General features: G+C 37.9%; 1 protein-coding gene across 2 annotated transcripts in view; it reads left to right on the top strand.

Annotated features, from left to right (window-relative positions):
- Positions 1 to 2060: 2060 nt before the first annotated feature.
- Tsen2 (tRNA splicing endonuclease subunit 2) overlaps positions 2061 to 23856 on the top strand; it is a 54031-nt gene continuing 32235 nt past the window's right edge. Inside the window, exons 1-2 of one of the 2 annotated variants that reach the window (XR_010860748.2) lie at positions 2061 to 2386; positions 2490 to 3283. Coding sequence is in view for 1 of the 2 variants with exons in the window: in XM_067151184.2 (XP_067007285.2) it covers positions 2198 to 2386; positions 2490 to 3279 (979 nt within the window). In the remaining variant the exon portion in view is untranslated. The remainder of the gene's footprint in view (positions 2387 to 2489; positions 3284 to 23856) is intronic. The other variant, XM_067151184.2, reaches the window with a different exon arrangement.

Here is a 23856-nt window from a genome sequence, read left to right as displayed (position 1 = left end):
ATAGTTAGGAATATATATCGACCAAAAACTCACATGGCAAACTCATATAAGACACCTTATTAGGAAATCTGATCGTTATCTCACCATTTTACGAACGGTAACGAAACGTGCATGGTATGCTGACCCTTTGTCAGCACTACAGCTCTATCATGCAACCATTCGGTCCATACTTGATTATAGCGCCCATATTATTGATTTAACTTCTAAACCCAGTTTATTAGCGTTGGATCGTCTCCAATTTTCAGCACTACGTATCAGTGTGGGTGCCCTCCGTACAACACCAACTAACGCTTTATTAGTAGAAACTACGGAAGAACCACTGTACATCCGCAGGATAAAACTTTCTAAAAAATTCTTACTTAAACATATCAGTAGAACGAACTCCCTTATTGTCCCTAAATTACAATTATTATATGAATATTATCAACAACGTCCTCCTCCCAATCATCGGTATCCCGCCATATATATGGCTTATGTTGAAATCCACCATCTTACTGAGACTATATTTCGTACACCACGTATTAATACGTATTCATACCACTATGATATTCAAACATTCCGTCCCTCTATTATCATAGCCCCCTCCGATGCATCAATCCAATCAATGTCTGTACCTTATCCCACATTATATGCTCATAAGAAATTTAAAAGTCTCATAACTACACCCGATTACCACCTATTTACCGATGGGTCAAAATCGAATACTGGAGTCGGAGCAGCATTTTACGATCCACAACTACTCATTAGCTTTAAATACCCGTTACCTAATAATTTAACTATTTTTACAGCAGAATTATATGCCATATATCAAGCCCTTGTATATGCACAACAGTTGCCATCCAAAAAAATATATTCAGCGATTCCCAAAGTGTTCTACAAGCTCTGCATTCACTCGCCCCTCATACAAATACATATGTCTACGAAGTCAAGTCTCTCCTATTTCGACTTGAAACATCCGGTTTTGTTATAACGCTAATATGGATTAAAGGGCATAATCGGCACGTAGACAACGATATGGCCGATATAGCAGCGAAAGACGCTAGTGCAGATACCGCGAATATATTACAAATCAAAATTCCGATTCCCGACTTCTTTCCAAATATCAAAGCTGCAGCTCAACACACATGGTGCACACAATGGCGATTATCTGCTCGTACGAAAGGACAATATTACTACCAACTTCAACCGAGTATTCCCACACTACCGTGGTTCGCAACTGGTACGTATACACGACGTCACATTACTAATATCATCCGACTACGATTTAATCATGCCTTAACCCCAGTATATTTAACTCGATTTCACATTACGAACGACCCAACTTGTTCCTGTGGAGAATCTGAGTGCGATAGTGACCACCTGGTCTTTCATTGCCCCCAATATGCACATCACCAGACCATTTTGATGCAGAAATTACTTAAAGTTCAAGTATCTTTCCCTACACGACTTTCAGTTTTGTTGCACCAACCTTCGCCTACGATCATTACTATTTTAAATGAGTACCTTGATAACACTCGCATACAATTGTAATCACGATTTAGTTTTGCAGTTGGTTTTGTTCCGACATGTTTGTGAGGTGGCACTTCTCAATGTCCCTGGTGAGTAGATACTGTTTCAAGGTTCCTTTTATTTTCCGATCTCGTACAGCGTCACACGTTACTCCTATTCCAGCTTACTAAGTTCTTTGTGTCTTTGCTCAGTCCCGAATGTACTACCTCCATAACCCTCCTCATACCCGACATAATCTTACTTCCTTAAGTGCATCTATCTACGTGTGATCATGCTAAAATCGGACATTCGTGTTGTAAACGTGTGTTTTTGTGATATAAGTGTAACATATTAATGATCTTGTGACTGGGAAAAAGTCTTTTGAATCCCAAATAAATATCCGCAAGACAAGACAAGACAAGATTATTTACGTTCGAGAGAACGAGCAGTCGGCAGGAACTTTAGTTCATTTCGAACTGCTGCCAAATATAATTGTGACCTAGTTCAATAGTTCACTTTAGCGACTAGTTCGATTTGAACTACTCGTTCACGAACTACCCATCTGTACTCTATTCCTTCATGTGTAATTTCAGAGAAAGTTGTTCCCTTGTTGATACAGATATAAATATTTTTTCTGAAAGAAATGTATATCAGTTTTCAGTTTCTACTGCTCGGTAAATATTTGTATTAATCGTGCCGTGTGTCGTCAATGGAGTTGCGAGAACCTAGGAGAAAACGGAGAGTACCGGTAAAATGTCAGCAACCCTTCCCTATACCAATTAAAAATTTTACAGAAGAAGCTATTTTTAGTGGAGTTCGACGATCATATACCGGACAGTATGCTGGGAACAATGTGATTGTTAATAATCCTGAAGACATGACAGCTCTTCATAGCATGGTAAGATCAGTAATCAGTAATAATACTTTATCCATATATACAAATTACATAAATCTAAAATGTAAAATTTATCTGTAATCCACTGTCTTTAATTTATTTCCAGGGATTCTTTGGTAAAGGATCACTGTCCCGGAGTATGCCTACCTTTGGAAAGTGGAAAATGGATACCCCACCTCTCATATATAATAGACAGTGGAAACGAAGATGTGAGTGGGCCAAAAGATGTAGAGATTCAACCATGAGAGATGAAGAAACTGTTTCGATTCGCAAGAGGAAGAGGTCTACCGATGGAGATCAGCATTGCGGAAAAATTGATGAAATGAGTGGATTTGTCAGTAAAAATAGCAAAAATATTAATAGTGAAATTGGTTTCAAGAATGATTTAAAGACAGAACCACTTGAAGTGGATGACGATATAATGATTGAACATATTAAGAGTGAAACTGATGAACCCTTGAGAGAGAAGAATAGGACTTCTGAAGTTGCTATGGAATCCAATATGTTTGGCAAAGTAGATGAGCATCCAGATTCAACTAAAGCCTGCAACTTTGAGGTTGATACAAAGCAAGGGCAAACTGTGATTATCCTCGCTGACAGTGATTGTGATAGTGGAGATGAGGATTATTTACTCAGTCTTAATCCTAGATTAGAGCAGGAAGAGTTTCCAATTCAAGAATCTCTTCAGCTGACTCTAGAAGAAGCTTTTTTCTTAAGTTATGGTCTTGGCTGCTTACAAGTACAGGGTATACTTGGAAATGACCTTCCAATATTAGAAATGTGGAAACTGTTTCTACAATCTCAACCAGACTTTGTGGAGAAATATGTCGTTTATCATTATTTCCGTTCAAAAGGATGGATAGTGAAGCCTGGAATAAAGTTTGGAGGAGATTTTTGTAAGTAGGTTTCGATAATGTTTTATGTCCACATATTAGAAATAATAGCTTTCCTTACTGTGATTGCTGCAGTTAGGCCTACAACATTGTCATCACATGCTGCCTCCACACCTCCACCTAGGCCTCCTACGATCTAGAGTGCTGCCAGGGCTACCAGCAAGTAATACTACTATCTATAAGAACCATAGATTCCTCCTAATCAAACTTTAACCTAACCCTGTTACTGGAGTGCTTTCTGAGTATTGAGTGTTAGGTCTGATAATTATGTACACCTACCTGTCGAAAGAATTGGAGCAAACACAGGCATTTTAGATTACATGTTCATCAGTACTTCTGCCCGCTCTACCAAAGTTTCACTGCACACACAAAGGCTCGAAATGGCTGTCCTGTGTTTACTTCTCGTGACAGATGTAGTCAAGTGATGCATAAGGCTACCAACATCTTTACTTAGGAGCTAAGCTCACAGGATTGAGCTGCGAAGCCTGGACGACCAGTGATATGGGGACAAGCAGAGGTGGTCTGGGGATGTATTCTGCAAAGTGGCCTTAGGCCTCTAGCTTCCTGTGGAAACACCCTTGGTCTGTACTGGTTAGAGTAGCTTTGTAATTTTATTCTGCCTAGGTTGATTATAGAATATAGCCTAGTCATGGTTGACAGGAATGGCACCACATGGCCAATACAAATGGAAGTAAATGTACTTCTGGGGGTGGAATTGTGGGTTACTGGGCAATGCAAAGAACACATCTCTCCTCTGACATTCATTCAAGGAAGATTTAATTAATTTCTGCTTCCTAAACCTAAAGTAATGCAGGGTAAATTTTTGCCACTTTCCACTAAAGCATAATGGTGGTTGCATATGCAGCAAAGCTTGCCCTCAGCATAATGCTTTTGTCCTTAGCTGGACAACAATGTAGATCAATGGCCTTGTCCCTAGTTCCTAAGTTGGCAGCCTTGTGCAATGCGCTTTCACGTCCGAAAAAATAATAAACAAAGACAGTTGTACCACACTTAGATGCCTGTGATTGTAATCTTACCTGCTGGTATTGCTGCTGAGTAGCGCATAGTAAAACTTCACCCAGAAAACTGCAAAGAAGCCAACAGTGATGATGAAGGAATTATAATTTTGATTTTGATCTCTTATTTTTGCACTAATGTTTCATTGTTAGGTTTTCTCACAATAAATTTTAAGTTAATGTCCTCTTCTTTAAATTTTCAATGGGTTTAATTTTCCTTTATTTGTACCATGCTTTTTTTAAAATTTCAACAGAAAAATACTAGCTGCCTTAAAAGGAAAGTGATAAAACATATTTTGTAGGTATTTATTTTATTTTTATTAAGTTCTATTTGAATGTTACATTCTTCCATTTTGGGTCTTTTTGCTCAAATCCAAGCAACAGGCAAATTATTCTTAGCCAACCAGTTCAACAAAAGAAGTTTATTAATAAACTAGCAAGATACCCGTGCTTCGCTACGGTATTGTACTGAAATTTATAATTGAATGCTTATTGTTTTAGATATATAATCCGCCGAAATTCGCGATCTGACTCGTTTTCTGTGAGAATCCACCAAAATTCCCGATCTGACTCGTTTTCTATTAGATTACGGCACGTTTCCTCCCATTTTTCAATCTTCCTTTCCAGCAATCGATTTCGTACTTCCCGGGCTAGGCTCAGGTATTCCTCCCGGTCAGTTGGCTCCGTAAATCTTTGCCATCTTTTCCTATAATCATTTTAATATGTATAAAATCCTTCAGGAGATCCGGCGTGGTGTCATATTGGGTGCTTTGGCGGCACTGAACCCGCGGCCGGACTGCATTCTTAGTCATTACCCGTCCAGGAGCCGTTTCCAGCGCGATCCGCACATTTGACGACGGTCCGGAACATTATTATTATTATTATTATTATTATTATTATTATTATTATTATTATTATTATTATTATTATTATTACTATTATGTGTTGCTGGAAAGGCTGATGACAGGGAAAACCGGAGTATCCGGAGAAAAACCTGTCCCACCTCCGTTTTTTCCAGCACGAATGTCACATGGAGTGACCGGGATTTGAACCACGGAACCCAGCTGTGAGAGAGGCCCGCGCGCTGCCGCCTTAGCAAAGGAGGATACTTATAAGTACATTAAGAACAGTAAAATCAATGGGTTCACCTCCTTCTACACCCCACCGCCGTTAAGTTTATTTACCGGCAAACCCCCCCCCCCAAAAAAAATTAAAAGAAGGCTTGTTTCTTTATGTTTAAAGGAGATTCCAAACACCAATGTTCACGTCTATTGCCGTCAGTTTTGAGATATAAGTATCCCCATAAAAATAATTTATTTTTTTCACTTCATCTCACACTACTCCCCCCCACCCGTAAGTGAATTTTCCCGCAAAAAATACTTGCTTCTTTAATAGTAAAAGATCTTCTAAATACCAATTATCACGACTCTAACTTCTTCAGCTTTTGATTTATGTGTCGTCATGAAAGGAATTCAACTCCTTTACACTCCCACCCTCCAAGATGGTTTCCCCACCGAAACGCGTTTTTCTTTGTTTTTAAAGGAGATCTAAATACGAATTTTCACGTCTGTAACAACTTTAGTTTTTATTAGATGTTTGCATTCTCATACAATTAAGTCAATTAAATTTTCAATACTTTCACCCCCCCCCCCCCCCTCATTGGATTTTCCGAGAATACGTGTTTCTTTACTTTTAAAGCAGATTGCAAATATCGAATTTCACGTCTGTAACATCTTCATTTTTGAGATATCAGTAGCCTAATTAAAAGAATTCAACACCATTTTCAGTCACTCTTACCCACCCCCCACCACCCAAGTGGTATTTCCGAAAAATAAAAATACACGATTCGTTATGTTTAATAGAGATAAAAAATACCATTTTTCACTTCTGTAACATGTTAAGTTTTTTTAGATATACTGTAAAAATTCTCATTTTAAAATTTCACCACTTTTGAGTTCCCCTTAGGTGGATTTCCAAAAACAAATCACCTATGTTTCTTTACATTTACAGGAGATTCCAAACACCCACTTTTTACGTCTGTAACATTTTACGTTTCCAAGATATTCTGTAGATATAGTCTTTCAAAAAATTCACCCAATTTGTCACTCCTGTTTAACCGCCATTAATTGGATTTCCAAAAACTAAAAAATACGTGTTTCTTTATTTTTAAAGGAGGTCCCATATACAAATTTTCGGTTCTGTAGTATCTTCAGGTTCTGAAATATAAGTATCCTCATTAAAGGCATTCAACCCATTTTTCACCCTTTTACACCCCTCCTATTGGGATTTACAGGAAACAAAAAAATACGTGTTCCTTTATTTTTAGAGGAGATTCTAACTACCAATTTTTACATCTGTAAATTTTTAAGTTTTAAGATGTAAACACACTCATTTCTAAAAATTCACCCCCCACTTTCAACCTCCAATATTTATATCTTCAAAAAACGAAAAAATACGTGTTTCTTTACTTTTAAAGTAGATACCACATACCAATTTTCAGGTCTGTAATATCTTCAGGTTCTGAAATATAAGAAGCCTCATTAAAGGCATTCAACCCATTATTCACCCTTTTACACCCTTCCTATTGGGATTTTCCGAGAACAAAAGATTACGCGTTTCTTTATTTTTAAAGGAGATTCTAAATACCAATTTTTACATCCATACACTTTAAAAGTTTTGAGATATAGATACACTCATTTTAAAAAATCACCCCCTTTTCACCCCCCCCATTAATTGGATTTTCGAAAAACAAAAAAATACGTGATTCTTTATTTTTTAAAGAGATCCCAAACATCAATTTTCAGGTCTGTAATATCTTCAGGTTCTGAGATATAAGTAGCCTCATTAAAGGCATTCAACCCCTTTTTCACCCATTTTTACGATTCCTATTGCGATTTTCAAAAAAACCAAAAAATACGTGTTTCTTTATTCTTAATGAAGATTCTAAATATCAATTTTTACATCTGAAAACTTTAAAAGTTTGGAGATATAAATTCACTCATTTTAAAAATTCGCCCCCTTTTCACCCTCCCATTAATTGGATTTTCCAAAAACAAAAAAATACGTGTTTCTTTATTTTTAATAGAGATCGAAAGTACCAAGTTTCAGGTCTGTAACATCTTCAGTTTCTGAGATATAAGTACCGGTATCCTGATTAAAGGCATTCAACCCATTTCCCCACATTTTCACCCTTTTTCATCCCTCCTATTGCGATTTTCTGAAAACAAAAAAATACGTGTTCCTTTATTTTTAAGGAAGGTTCTAAATACCAATTTTTACAGCTGCAAACTTTAAAAGTTTGGAGATATAGATTCACTCATTTTAAAAATTCACCCCCTTTTCACCCTCCCATTAATTGGATTTTCCAAAAACAAAAAAATACGTGTTTCTTTATTTTTAAAAGAGATCAAACGTACCAATTTTCAGGTCTGTAATATCTTCAGTTTCTGAGATATAGGTACCGGTATCCTGATTAAAGGCATTCAACCCATTTTCCCCATTTTCACCCTTTTTCACCCCTCCTATTGGGATTTTCTGAAAACAAAAAAATACGTGTTTCCTTATTTTTAAAGACGATTCTAAATACCAATTTTTACATCTGTAAACTTTTAAAGTTTTGAGATATAGAGCAACTCATTTTAAAATTTCACCCCCGTTTTCACCCCCTTAGCGAAGGAATATCCCAAAATCCTCTCTTAGCGAGCACCTACGTCTTAATATGAATATATCCCCAAAATTTCATCTCTTTATGTCCAGTAGTTTTGGCTCGGCGATGATGAATCAGTCAGTCAGGACAAGTTATTTTATATATATATAGATTTTTTATTTTTGCTAGGGATTTAATGTCTTTTTTTGTAATATCTGAAAACATCTCTTTTCAGTTTTCACTCAGTTTTAGGTTCCTCAGTCTGCCGAAGCTAATTTTGAATAATAAATTTATAAATTACCTGAAAAAGAAAACATATGGCAACAGTAGTATATTCATAAAAGAAACAATTTAATTCAACTTAATTTGTTCTTAAAAGAACATCATCAGACTCTATCAAATCACAATGAAATATGTAGAAATGTTTACACATTTATGTTTATTTAGTTTAAATGCTTAGGAACTTGAAATCTGGAACTTATCTTAATGAACTCTCTGGTATCTGGCTGTTGTGCCACAGGTTGGTTTGTTCATTATATGCAACACTCTCCAGGAAACTATATCTTAAGTTGTGTGACAGAATTTTATGCTATGAAGGAAAAAGGCAGGAATGGCGAGAAATATTGATTTTTGAATTTGACCGCCATCTCTTAGCCTGATGCTTGAACTACGTGCTGAAAGGAGTGACAGTGGTTTGACTATATGAACAGTCTTCAAAATAACCTTGGAAACAAGCTGTGCAGTCTAACAAAACCATATCTCAAGTCGCAGTGGGAATTTAACATTGGCGACTTGAGGTATGGTTTCTTGAATGAAGTTTCTGCGTTGACTTCTTGTACCAAAATATGAAATCACCAGCGTATGCATTAAAATAATGTTTTGTTACAATTATAGACATTTACTTGGCTGGATATTTTATAACTGGTAAACAAAGGTGGACTGCCTGCACAAGGTCCTGGTCATAGGTGCTGTGATTTGTTTCTTCATGCTGACAAGTGTGTTGTCCAAAATAAAAATAACATTACTATGTGGAGAGGTAGGCCTATGTCAGGTTTAGATGAAGAAATAATAATTTATTTTCTGACCGTGGGTCATACGAATTCTTTTTCTGACGGAACTTTTGATCTCATGAAAAGAAAGTACTGTATGACATATATTGTCTCGGTCATTTAAGATAGCACCGCTGAGTCAAAACTTAACAAAGCTGTCATTATCAGAAGAGAAACTTGTGAGCTGTTAATAAATATGAATAAATGCGAGTTCATTAGATCATATCTTTCAGTCATTTTACTGTGAAAAAGAATATACCTGGCATCATTACGTGTCAACAAAAATTGGACTGTCAAACTGTAATTGTGAGATATGTGAGGGAGATAAGCTTCCTCACAACATACCTAAGAAATTGGAAGTAAAAGGCATGACTGCAGAAAGGATGAAATATCTGTTTGACAACATTCGAGATTACTGCACAGCAGAAACGGGGGATTCTTTATGCCAACAGTCAGGCAACACTAAGGCCGCTGAACCTGGGCCAAGTAGCAGTACGAATTGTGTTTGCAAACATTCCAGAAATATGAGCAACAATTCAGTTTTGTAATTACAGGAAACAAGACAGATTAGTAATGTAAATAATTAATTGGATATCGACTGTGTGTAGTTGCAGAACGATCTTTAAAAATATCATCATCTTCATCATTTCCTGTTTTCAGCTTCCCAGGTCGGGTTGTGAATCAAGGACTTCCATTGCTGCCTGTCTCCCCACAACTCTTCTCCTTTTTTAAGTACATCTTCTGGTTTTCCTCCCCTCTTCTCTATGCACTCCCATACTGAATCTGTCCACCTCTTTCAGGGTCTTCCTTGTGGTCTCTTTCCTGTTCTCTGAAAAAGCTTTTTTTGGCACTCTCTCTTCTCACATTCTCATCATATGCCCATACCACTTTAGCTTTATTGTTTCTATCCTGTCTTGAAGTTTCAAGATTCCTGTCCTTTTCCTTATCTCTTCATTTCTAATTCTGTGCTTTCTGGTCTTGCCCTCGATACCTCTCAGGAATTTAATCTCCACTGCCTGTATTCTACTCTCCTCTCATTTTGTTCTAGTCCACGATTCAGTTTAGTATGGGTTCATAAGAGGTTGAATATAATACTTTCTTACATTTTTTCAGGACATCTTGGTTTCACAAAATACCCCTTACACTCTGGTAGAAGCTGTTTACTTGTATTGTTTTTCCAATTTCCTCGGTAATCTTTCCATCTTCTGTGATCACACTTCCCAAGTACTTGAAACTTTTAATCACTTCGAGAATTTTACTATTCAGTTTTATCTCCTTCCTTCCTTCCTTCCTTCCTTCCTTCCTTCCTTCCTTCCTTCCTTCCTTCCTTCTCCTTGCCATCACTATTGTTTTACTTTTCTCTGTGCTTACTTTCATCATCAATTTTTCTATCTCTTGATTCCATACATCTACTTGTTTTTGCACTTCCATTTCATCCTCACCCCATATCACCACAGTCTAATACATATAGTCACAAAGCTCTGATGATATTTTTCATCCGAGGCGACTACAGCGCTCCAAGCGGTGTGGTAGAGGGAACTTCTGAACCATTCATGCAAATAATGTCCTGACAAGGTTATCATAATCTTTATAAAATACTGGAGGAGGTCAAACAATTTATTTTGATGAGGAGTTCGAGGATAATATCAAAATATTTATTTAATCTTAAGGAGTTATATTTTTTACTGCGGACTATAACAAAATCGCTTCTAGAAGGCAACCGGTTGGAATACCAACGCGGACTTTTTTGTAGAGGTTTCTATGCTCTACAATTTGTACGCTTACACTTGGGGTCTATCGTTGACGGTTCACGCAGCTTAAGTCAAGAAAGCAAGTGACCGAGCAACATTTTTGTCTCTTTCTTCGTATTTACTGTATATCGGATCAGGGATACTGTATTATTTCATGAGCTTCGAAATATATATTCAGCAATATAATTTATTAGCACATAATAATGTTAATGTTATTGGTTTTACGTCCCACTATGTATTTGAGCACGTTCACCACCGACTGAAACAGGATCGAACCTGCCAAGTTGGGCTAAGAAGGCCAGCGCTCTACCATCTCAGTTGCTACTCAGTCCGGCTGTTAGCACATAACAATAATTATAGAAAATATAATTTTCATTCTGTTATTTATATCTTACACCTTTTTACCGTACGAGCTGTAATAATGGAGATATTCAAGAGTTTATTACAAAGTGTATCAATAGCAAAGCATTGCTGATGAAGTATTGTTATGTCATCACAGTAGCAACCTAACTGGCTATGATGGTTGTTGTCGTGATTGTCTTTATACTATGCATAATAATAATGTTATTTGTGTTACGTCTCATTAACAACATTTGCGGTGTTTTGAGACTTGAGGTGCCGTAATTTTGTCCCACTAGAGTTCTTTTACGCGCCGACAATTTATAGCACCACACACGTATCCATAATATGTTGACTGCATTTTAATCAGTACAGTGGTTGTACTTTAGATACTGAAAACACGAACACTGTTCACGTAGTGAACCACTATAAAATTATTAGGCCTATGTGCTAATAGCCGGGCTGAGTAGCAACTCAGATGGTAGAGCGCTGGCTTTCTTGGCCCAACTTGGCAGGTTCGATACTGTCTCAGTCGGTAGTGAACATGCTCAAATACATAGTTAGTGGGATGTAAAACCAATAACATTAACATTATTATTTGCGGATAACTTGTATTGCTGAATATATATTTTGAAACTCGTGGAATAATACAGTATCCCTGATCCAATATACAGTAAATACGAAGAAAGAGACAAAATGGTCGGTCGTTCACTTGCTTTCTTGACTTACGCTGCCTGAACTGTCAACGATAGACCCCAAGTATAAGCATACGAATTGTAGAGCATAGAAACCTCTACAAAAAGTCCCAAATAGTATATACCTATTTCCAACCTGTTGCCCTCTAGAAGCGATTTTATGTTTTAGTCCGTGGTAAAAAAATTACTCCTTAAAATTAAATAAATATTTCAATATTAACCTGGAACTCCTCATTGAAATAAATTGTTTGACCTCCTCCACTATTTCATAAGGATTACAATAACCTTGTCAGGACATTATTTGCATGAATGGTTCAGAAGTTATGACCATTTAAGACTATAGTGGTAATATGTTCCCTGTTGTCTGCTAGCAAGTTGCTTCTACCTTGCCGCTAGAGGTGCTAGTGTCACTCCAGTTGTCAAATGGATGAACCTTCCTCTTATTAGACCTTTGCGACTGTATATATTAGACTGTGATAGCACTATATCATCTGCAAACATGGCTTTTGTTGCCTGTCTTTCCAATCTCTGTTTAAATGTCTTTTGTGAATTTCATCCATGACTATGTTGAATAGTATGGGGGATAGTACACTTCCCTGTCGGAGACCAGTTTCAACTTTAAACCATTTTGTTTTTCCTATACTAGTCTTCACGTTACTAACACAATTTTTGTACATAGCTTTTATCATTTACACTTCCACTCTGTTAACTTGTTTTTCCCTTAATGTGTCCCGTACCAAATATCTGGGCACACTGTCATAAGCCTTCTCAATGTCAATAAATGTTATCACATCTCTTTTCCAAACTCCCACCTTTTCTCCATCATATTTAAATGTCTTAATGTAAAGATCAGGTCAGCCATCGACCTGTCTTTCCCAAAACCATACTGTTCTTCTTCCATTTCTCCTTCTAGCTTCCTCTCAGTCTTCCTTCCAATACTCTCTCAAATATCTTTGCTACATGGGCAATAAGGGCTCTGTAGTTATTGCATTCTTTTTTATCACCGTTTTTAAATATCGGGATAATTAAACCCTTTCCCCACTCTTGTGGGATCTCTTTCTTCCTCCAGATTATTCTAAATAATCAATCCAGCCACTGTAGCCCTGTTGGTCCTGTTGCTTTTATCATTTCCGTAGTTACCTAATCCATTCCTGCTGCTTTACCGCTCTTCATCTTTTGTATGGCTTTCTCTATTTCTAACATCGATATCTCCTTTTCTTTTTCTTCTTCTTTCCCTTCTTTTTGCTCCTTCTGATCTACCAGTTCACTGTATTTTTAAAAATATCCATAATATTCTTCTTCTTTGTCATTTAGGCCTACTGAGGACCACGGGGCTCGTATCTACTCTTCGGTAAAGTTGTTGCTTTCTTCTTCTTCCAATACTCCTTCATTTGCTAACTATGAGCCTGCTTTCTCTCCTCTGTCCACTTAGTTCCTGTAGTCTTTTTATTTGTAAGGGGCGTTGGGAAAATTCTCTGTCGGATGGCTCGACGGAACAGTAGTCGGTCATGAGTTTGTCCCAGTGGGATATCTAGTTGTTCCATATCTGACTTAACTGATGTGATCCATTTGTTCTTAGAAGCCTCGCCTCTTCCTGTCACTGTGAATATCCTGTTGGTGAGTCTTTTGGAATCCAGACGGGCCAAGTGCCCATAAAAGGTCAGGCACCTTTTCCTTATAGACGTGACGATGTCCTCCTGGTGTTCATACAGTTCATCATTATGGTGGATTCTGTAAGTGCCTTCTTCCTCTCTGATTGGTCCTAATATACTCCTCAGGATCTTCCTCTCTTTTAACTCCAGGTTTCTGAGTGGGCCCTTCCTAGCCATTACAAGGCACTCGGAAGCATACAGAACAGATGGTTTGACGACCGAGTTGTAGTGTCTGAGTTTGAGGTTCTTGCACTTAGGTGAATAGATACTACGACACGAGTGATAAGCCCTTTCAAGCTTGGTACATCTGGCATCTATGGCTAGGTTCTCACTCTGATTTGCAGAGATCCATTCTCCCAAGTACTTAACTGCAGGTACTTTTTGTATGGTAGTGTTTGTGAGAGGAATTGTAGAAGGGGGCCTCCTTGATATTGGTCATAAATTCAGTCTTCTGGATGCTGATCTTCAGACCAGTCTTAACCGCTACAATATAAAGACTCTGTAAGTTGTAGGTAGCCTCCTCTAGATTGTTTGCCAGTAGAATGAGGTCATCGGCAAAGGCTAGGCACGGGACAATGAGGTTGTCTCTCTTGTACCCAAGCTTCAGTCCAGCTCCCGGTGGTAGCATCGTTCTCCATTCCCTAATGATCTTTTCCAGGACACAGTTGAAGAGAATGCAGGGGAGACCATCACCCTGTCCAACTCCTGTTCTGATTGGAAAGCTTTCGGATAGTTCACCTCTGAACCTGACTTTAGACATCGTGTTCCTCAGAATGGCTTGAACCAATCGTAGGGTCTTCCCATCCAGACCAAGTTCCCATAGTATGGAGAAAAGGGTGTCTCTGTCCACAGAGTCATAAGCTTTCTAAAAATCTACTAGGACCACCACCCAGGGATGTCCACCTCGGCTTTTGTAATTGAGAACTGTCTTCAGATTGTGTATCTGTTCTGGACAAGATGGAAACCAGCTTGTTATTCTCCTAACTGTGAGTCTAGCTGTGTGGTGACTGTTGAGCAGGGCTACAGAGAGGATCTTGTAGGTAATTTGTAACAAGGAAATACCTCCATAATTGTTGAGGTCTGTCGTCTTGTGGAGGGGATGAATCACGGCAGACTTCCATCCTTCAGGTAGGGACTGTGTTGTCCATATGTCCTTTATGATTTGATGGATGCTCTGCAAAGACTGGTCATCTGCATGTTTCCACATCTTGGCAACTATGCCGTCTTCACCTGAAGCCTTGTTGTTCTTGAGACCACCGATGATGTCCTTTATTTCTTCTCTCGTAGGTGGTTGAGAATCAGGGTTCCTGTGTGAAGGCTCATGGAAAATCAGCTTTTCTTTAGGTTCCTCTGCGTTCAGTAGCTTCTGGAAATAATCTGCAAGAGTTTTGGTGCAGTCTTTATTGTTCAGTTGAAGTTTTCTATCTGGCCCGTGGAGGATGAGGGTAGGAGCTGTGTACTGGGTCGTTTGCTTTTTTAGTCCTTTGTACAGGTCTCTTGAGTTGTTTCCATGAAAATTATTTTCAGCCTGTTGCATTAGACTCCTGAGGTAATTTCTCTTGCCACTGCGGATGGTGTTAGCTGTAGCTTTTCTTTGCATGTGGAAGGCTTCACAATTGGCTTCAATTTTACGTTGGTTCCACCTAATCCAGGCTTTACGCCTTTCTTCTATAACCTCATCACACTTTGAACTCCACCATGGGTGTTTGCCTTTGATTGATGAGGCAGGGATAGTTTCTTGAGCAGCATCCAACAAGGCCTTTTGTAAGGCAGGCCATCCTACTTTCTCTGTGTTCTTCCTGAGGATATCCTGAAAATCACAATCCTCATCGCGCAGTCGCAGAGTGTTGAACCTGGGTATCTTATGACTACTTTGGAGAGTTGATGTTTTTCTAAAGGGTTGTATATTAATCTTGACAAGTGAAAGGTAGTGATCAGAATCTATGTTGGCTCCTCGTAATACCTTGACGTTCTGTATGTCCGTATGAAGTTGCCGTGCTATAGCAACATGGTCTAACTGGAATTCACCAAGCATAGGATTTGGACTCTTCCAGGTTTTGGCCTTTCTAGGTAGACGTTTGAAGGCTGTTGATTTCAGGACTAAGTTGTACTTGTCACAGAATTCAATGAGACGTTCTCCATTTCTGTTTGTTCTCTTATGAGGTGGATAATGGCCTACTATCTTCCGGTACTTCCACTCCTTACCGACTTGTGCATTGAAGTCTCCCATGAGTATGATGGCAGCCAAACTTAATGCATCCCAACCACGAGCAATAACACACACCAGTAAAAAATATTATAGACGAGAAAAGAGCCACCAACCTGCATCTGAAATATTCATGCACAACGGAGACTACATTCAATACAAAGTCCATGTATCAATCACAGCTGCATATATCTACCTCCGTTCATATACTGGAATTGCTATTAACAATATGATAAATGTATCATATATACAAGTGGATATATCTTAATATATAGTAGAACCCCCACGAGATTACTGCCCATGAACGCAAGCACTGACATTATTCATCTACATTGGACTCAAACAAGAATATAGACATACGCAAGACATATAAATCCATTCCAATGAAGTGATCTGAGCCATTATAAAGGATTTTAACATGCACTGTATATTTTAATATGCAATTTTAACTTGTGTTATACATTTTAGTGTTTAACATACCTGTACCTTTTAAAAATTAGCTAATTTACACAAATTTTAGGCCTAAAAAAACAAACTCGCTTTCAGCTATCTAGATTGTACCATATAACCAATTTTTATTCTCAAACATGCCCTATTTGAATGTTTGGACATAGTGCTTCCCCACAACTTCGCCATTTGGAAAGGCAATTCAACCAATATTTGACCTATGTAAAGGTACCAATGTACAGCTGATGATGACTGTTCAAAAAGTCAAAACCGGTCCTGTAAGTTAATCTTGTATAAATAAAATTGGTATTGATAAGGTGGAACCTTTTCTTATCTATATTACAATAAGTGATATGTTCCGAGCTGTCAGCAGAGAGATGACGTGGAATGACATTAGTAGACGAATAAGTTTTAGTGGCGTTTATAAAAGTAGGAAAGATCACAATATGAAGATAAAATTGGAATTCAAGAGGACAAACTGGGGCAAATATTAATTTATAGGAAGGGGAGTTAGGGATTGGAATAACTTACCAAGGGAGATGTTCAATAAATTTCCAATTTCTTTGAAATCATTTAGGAAAAGGCTAGGAAAACAACAGATAGGGAATCTGCCACCTGGGCGACTGCCCTAAATGCAGATCAGGATTGATTGATTGATTGATTGATTGATTGATTGATTGATTGATAAGGTACAGCCCCAGCATTTGCCTGGTGTGAAAATTAAAAACCACAGAAAACCATCTTCAGGGCTGCCAACAGTGGGGTTCGAACCCACTGTCTCCCGAATACTAGATACTGGCCTCACTTAAAGCGACTGCAGCTATCGAGCTCGGTATTAATAACATTAGCATTACTACTATTATAATTATTGTATCCTTATTTGTAAATCTTAAGCCAGAACTTATGCGTATTTTAGTGCCTCAAAACTAAAACTTCCTTTTTCACTTTTTTCAAAATTTGAACATGTTTACATATTTAATTTCTGGAGAATAAAATCTCTAAATATTTATTAAAATTATTTTAATACGCAAAGGTGATATTCCTTTATCCAGTGAAATAGTCAGATTTTTAAAAATCCTTAATATATTATCGGAGTATTATACCCCATCTTCTAATCGATTTTCTCAAAATACAACTTCATAGTTATGTAAAGCGATCAGTTGTTAAGCTAGAGACGTCTGGTTTTCACGAAAATGATCTCAAAATCATCTACTATCAAAATATAAAATAAACCAAAAATGTGATTTTCTGACTTAAGGTATGGTTTCCTGGAGAGCGTCACATCATATTATGATAGAATTTATATTACTCATATTTTTACTGGTTAAGTGCAAGACAGGGAAAAGAGACCCTAACTTTGCCATGTAAATCAGATCACTTGTTCTCTCTTTATATGGATAAAGTGAAAATAAGTTTTCTTGATGGAATTTTATTCATTTTATTATTTGTTGTTTCCTTAAAACAAATGAGTCGATTTGTATGTAATTTGATTCTTCCTTATTCATCCAACTAGTGTTTTACCTTGGTCTTGCCTTTTACATGCATTTTTTTTAATTTTTGTGTTTCGAACAGGAGAATGCTGGTTATTCTGAACATCAATCAGTTTGTTGAATGTAGCTTTTAAGTGAGTTGTTCTGGAACTCTGTGGTTTCCCTGATCTTATTGGTAGACTGGCTGCTAAACTCAGTTGGTTAAGGTCTCGAATTTGGTAATCAAGATTGCAGGATCAAATACTGACACAGTCTGTTAGCATGTAGAAGAGGTTAAATGTAAAAACTCACTAAGGAATGAATTAATTAATTCATTAATCGACATGCTAAAAGAACCCTTTCCAGAGCAGTTGAAGGAATGTTAGACATAAAGCAGAAGAAAAAATCTTTTGAGGAAAGATAACTGACAAACAAGCAAGCTTGTAGTATTACAGGATTATTGATATCAGGAGCAGAGCCAGAGAACCTCCAGTTTTATGTGGAATTTGAGCCATGAACACGTGATTATTCATTTCAAAACTCCTACGTGCATTGCCTAATGTACTCTGTGATGATGTCACTCGAATGTCACCCCTTCAGAATGGATAAGTAGAGAAAAGCACCTGAAGATCTCCACCAAGATTTGATCTGTCAGAAATGTGCAGGTTATGAGAATTCTACTGATCCCATTTGCTTCATGAGAATATGCAGGTAAATACTTTTTAAATTTCCAAACGTGTCTCTTTCTAGATTTTATGAGAAATAAGCCATTTTTAAAAGTTTATGCTTCTGAAACACTGTTAATGGCTGATAAACCGGGTGAGTTGGCCGTGCGATTAGGGGCACGCAGCTGTGAGCTCGCATCCGGGAGATAGCGGGTTCGAATCCAACTGTCGGCAGCCCTGAAGATGGTTTTCCGTGGTTTCCCATTTTCACACCAGGCGAATGTTGGGGCTGTACCTTAATTAGGACCACGGCTGCTTCCTTCCAATTCCTAGCCCTTTCCTGTCCCATCGTCTCCATAAGACCTATCTGTGTCAGTGCGACGTAAAACAAATACAAAAAAAAATGGCTGATAATAGCTTTTTTACTCCTTCAGTCAGCAGTCATCACTACCAATCAGAAAAGTCATTCATAGAAATCGATGAAGTTAACATGTTCCCTGCAGCAGTGAATTTTGATGACTTAATTTTATGTCGTATCGGCCCACCTGTGACCCGATGTTGCCTTTAGTTGTTTTTTTTTTTTTTTTTTTTTTTTTTACTTTACGTCGCACCTACACAGATAGGTCTTTTGGCGACGATGGGATAGGAAAGGCCTAGGAATGGGAAGGAAGCGGCCATGGCCTTAATTAAGGTACAGTCCCACCATTTGCCTGGTGTGAAAATGGGAAACCACGGAAAACCATCTCCAGGGCTGCAGACAGTGGAATTCGAACCCAATGTCTCCCGATTACTGGATACTGGCCGCACTTAAGCGACTGCAGCTATCGAACTTGGTCCTTTAGTTATTATCGATTTGAGTCACCGGTGACCTGGCGACGAATTTGACTTTGGTTAGTCCCTACTATGAAATCCAAAACAATGCTGGAGCACTTGTTGTAGCATTCTTGTTGAGGAGACATTCCGGTGTATTTACCTCTGCAATGATTTTCCGGTTCAACAATTACCCACAAAGTAAATGTTAGTTTCTCCTTCATTGATCTGTTTTTATGGAAATATGATAGTCCTTTGTTAATTATTTTCATATTATGATTAGTAACAAAATAATATCACAAAAGACGAGGGTATATGTAGGGACATAATCAGATACTGAAGAGAAATCACCGTCACTGTCATCACTTTGTTCCAAATAATGAGCAATTCGTCTGGGATCAAGTGTCGTCCTAAACCTCTTTCTTTTCGATGTCACTGGTGTGTCAGAATATGAAGGAAGCGAACTTGCTTCATTCGCTGTAACTGCGCAAGCGATTTCCGCGTAAAAATATAGGGTAGACAACAATCCAAACACAGTGTGACCCGATCAAAACTAGCAGTATGCCTTGATTCTTCACTTCAGTAGGAACACTATGTTGCCATTAGTTATAGGAAATTTGTAACTAGGATGTAGTTATTTACTCCACAATTTTGGGAAGTTCGCACCGATAGATAAGAGTAACATGTTTCAGGACACGTAGTGACCCAAACTGCGAGGAACGTGTTAAGAATTTTTGAAACAAAACAATTTCAGCACCCAGTTTCTATATGCCCTGAGTAAAATAACATGACCTGATAGTTATCCATACATTTCGTAGATGTAAGGAAGATATCTTTTAGTTTCAAGCTGAACTAGAGTTTATGGATTATGTTATGAAGAAAAGGTAGTTATTGAGACCTAACATGCATTGCCGGACTAACAAGGGGAAGATACTGCCTGGCAAATTGACTTTGGGTACAGTCTTCATGTAGTGGTAGTGTACCCTCAAGGTGGTGTTATTAAGGCACATGTTTTCCATTCATAGCTTGTCAGGTAGGTGATGCGATAGCGTTCTGGCTTTACGGGGCATGACATTTGGAGTTCGAGTCTCCATTCTTGTATTTTTTCCTTTATCCAAATAATTTATCATTCAGCAACCACTTTTTAAAATTTTTTATTACTCTTTTCTAAACTTCCATAAATATTTTGCAAGAACATTTCACAAAACATTATTTTCCTAATATATATTTAAACTAGCCAACGTGCCTGTGCTTCGCTATAGAATGAGCAGACCACAGACAGCCGTTGAACGCTCCTCTGCCGTTAAGTTTGTATGCTGCTCATTCCAATCAGCGCCTCAGAGTAAGGATCGAATAGCTGAAATACTATGATGAACCAGTGCGTTACGTGCCAATAGTTATCAGATAATTTATGAACAAGAGGAATGGCATGCTAAAAAAAAAAAAAAAAAAAAAAGTTATCAAACTCACAAGCTACTTCCCGCCAATATTAAGGCAGCCTTTCGTACTCAGGACGCAGCAGTAATCCCATCTAAAGTTAAAAACTTCATGATTGTTCCGTATTGAATAGAGAAATAAGAAGATGTACAATATTATAGGGAAGGATCCACCTTTCAATACTCTGTAGTAAGTTGAACTAAAAAGTAGTTACGACCTGTTTATTCGGACCGCTTTCAACACATTTCAAGTGTCATCATCAGCCAATTAGCGAAGATCTTAAAACAACTAATATATTGAACACAGGCAAAAAATTAACATTGTATCATATCGTAGCAATTCAGTTAATGTTCAAAACACAATAATCACAGTCAAGAGAGTAAACAGAACATCACTATCTTGCGCCGAAAACAAATATAGCTGAAGTTCATAAGCAGATCAAGTATGCACTTATGTAAAGTCGTTGCTAGGCAGGTCTTGTAGGCATTTGTTTCTCCGGCCGAAGAGTAAAAGGTGACGTGAATGAAGTCTTAGGAAAACAGTGTAGGATTTAATTTTGTCAAATTCAAAGTGGATATATAGGTTTTAAAATAATATAAAACGTTAAAAGAGAATAAAGCCAAATAAAAATATATTAAAAAATAGGAAGAAATAATGAAAGAAATACGAGGTTCAACTCGAAACAACTTGCCGTAGTAATTGATAAAGAAATGATAAATAGAGAAAGGGGGTGGGGAACGTTTATTAGAGGGTGGTGGTGGTGGTGGTAATTGTTATTAGAGGAAAAACAATTGGGCAACAATCCTTTATATAACACTAATTCGAGGAAAAAGGAGGAAGAGAACCGACACTTCGAAAAATGAAGATATCGGTTAAAGGAAGACAAGGGCCACGAAGGGCGTGAAAATTAAAAAAAGACTCCCTAGCCCTTGCAAACCTAATAGCATCGGGGTCGGAAAAGAAGAGGAGTTGACCAAGGGAGGTCGGACAGGATAGATGAAAGTGAGGAGCCTGGCACAAGTAAGTGGAAGCAATGCCAGGACTCAGCTAAGGGCCCCGTGGTCGCCAACCCACGCTCCGAAGTACAGAGCCCCTGGGGGATGGAGGGTGGGAAGGAAAGAAAAATGGAAGGGATCCGATACTTCGAAAAATGAAGATATCAGCCAAAGGAAGACTAGGGCCACGAAGGGCGTGAAAATGAAAGACTCCCTAGCCCTCGGAAACCTAATAGCTTCGGGGTCGGAAAGGAACAAGAGTTGACCAAAGGAGATCGGACAGGATAGATGAAAGTGAGGAGCCTGGCACAAGTAAGTGGAAGCAATGCCAGGACTCAGCTAAGGGCCCCGTGGTCGCCAACCCACGCTCCGAAGTTCAGAGCCCCTGGGGGATGGAGGGTGGGAAGGAAAGAAAAATGGAAGGGATCCGATACTTCGAAAAATGAAGATATCAGCCAAAGGAAGACAAGGGCCACGAAGGGCGTGAAAATGAAAGACTCCCTAGCCCTCGGAAACCTAAAAGTGTCGGGGTCGGAAAGGAACAAGAGTTGACCAAGGGAGGTTGGACAGAATAGATGAAAGAGAGGTGCCTGGCACAAGTAAGTGGAAGCAATGCCAGGACTCAGCTAAAGGCCCCGTGGTTGCCAACCCACGCTCCGAAGTTCAGAGCCACTTGGGAGGGAGGGGGAGAACTAAGGAGGATCAAGGGGGGTGTTGTGGAAGGGGGAAGGGGCATGAGAGGGTATTGTGTAAATTGTGAAAGATTGATTCCTTATTTGTTGACTTCAGGTTATTTAAAAAGTAGATGAGAAAATCGAAAAGAGCATTGGGTTTCTCAGAAATATCATTCAGATTAAGATTTGGATTGAAAAACTGGTCAAGGTGTATAAAACAGTTTTCGGTGATGTCTAGGAGAGGGCCTTTATTTAGAGTGCTGAGAATTTCAATATCCTGGTTTATTGTAGTGCAAGCATGTTTTGTGTCATCTGTGTGTTGTCCCACTGCTGAAAATCTGTTGTGCTTTATTGCATTAACGTGTTAAAAGTACCTAATTTTGAAGTTGCGACCAGTTTGACCTAATATATAAGTAATAATAATAAGAACGTAAACGTTTCCACCTTTTCAATACAGTTTGACCTATGTAAGAAGAATTACAGTTGTGGCACTTAAAACGGTATACGCCTGATTTAGAAAAGACACTTGTTCTATTTAAGGAGTGGGAGTTAAGTAATAATTCAAGGTTTCTATTATTAGTTCGAAAAGAAATCATGGTATTGTGTTTTTTGAAGACATTAGCTATACTATAGGTATTTGTATTGAATGTGAATGTGGTGTAAGCAGCTGGTTTGGGAATATCTTTTAAGTGTGTTGTGTTAGGGCGGTGTCTAAATTTGTTAATGATTTGTTCAATAAAATAAGAATTATAACCGTTAAATTTGGCAATAGAGCGGATGATGTTTAGTTCTTTATTTAAGTTATCCTTTGATAGCGGAATTTTGAAGGCGCGGTTAACCTTTCTGTTGTATGAAGCACGTTTATGTGACTGTGGGTGAAAAGAGTCTTGTTTTATGGTATTAGCTGTATGTGTGGGTTTTCTATAAATCATATATGATAATGAGGAAGGTAATCTGTTTATTGTTATGTCTAGAAAATTAATTGATTTGTTTGATTCTGTTTCAAGAGTGAATTTAATATGTGGATCAATTTTATTGAGGCTAATAAGAGTAGAAGCTGCATTGAAAACTCTATCATCCAGTATAACAAATGTCATCCACATATCTAGCCCAAAATAATACACGTTTAAAGTCGTCATTGTTATCAATGAAATTGTGTTCTAAAAGGTCTAGGTATATTTCTGCAAGGATCCCCGAGGCTGGAGAACCCATAGCCAAACCATCTTGTTGATAAATTATATTGTCGAAGATGAAGTTGTTAGTAACTACTAATTTTAAGAGGGTCATAAAATCATTAATTTCAAGTTAACTTAAGCAACTATATGTATTTAAGTTATTTTCAATAATAGGAAATAATTCTATGGTGTTTTTCACAGACTTATTCGATAAAAATTTGTAATTATTCTTAAGAAATTTATGAATGAATTGTGCTACCGGTAATTTGTAAAGTGGGCTAGGTCTGTAATTAATAATTGGTCGAATAGGGACGTCAGTCTTATGAATTTTAGGGAGAGATTTAGGGGTTGGTAGGCCTGGATTCATGCTTAATAATTTTGTTTTTTCATGTTCAGTAAATAAGAAAGAAGAGTTCTTAAGGGTTTGTTTTAGGAGACGTTGAATTTGTTGGGTAGGATCTTTCTTTGTTATAGAAAAGGAATTATTACTGAAGAAATTTTTGGTTTTCTTGATATAATCAACTTTATCCATTATTACTGTAGTGTTACCTTTG

Source organism: Anabrus simplex, chromosome 7, assembly GCF_040414725.1.
Source record: "Anabrus simplex isolate iqAnaSimp1 chromosome 7, ASM4041472v1, whole genome shotgun sequence".
Lineage (NCBI taxonomy): Eukaryota > Metazoa > Arthropoda > Insecta > Orthoptera > Tettigoniidae > Anabrus > Anabrus simplex.
The sequence above is the reverse complement of the archived record's forward strand: the minus strand, read 5'-3'. Positions and strand labels throughout refer to the sequence as shown.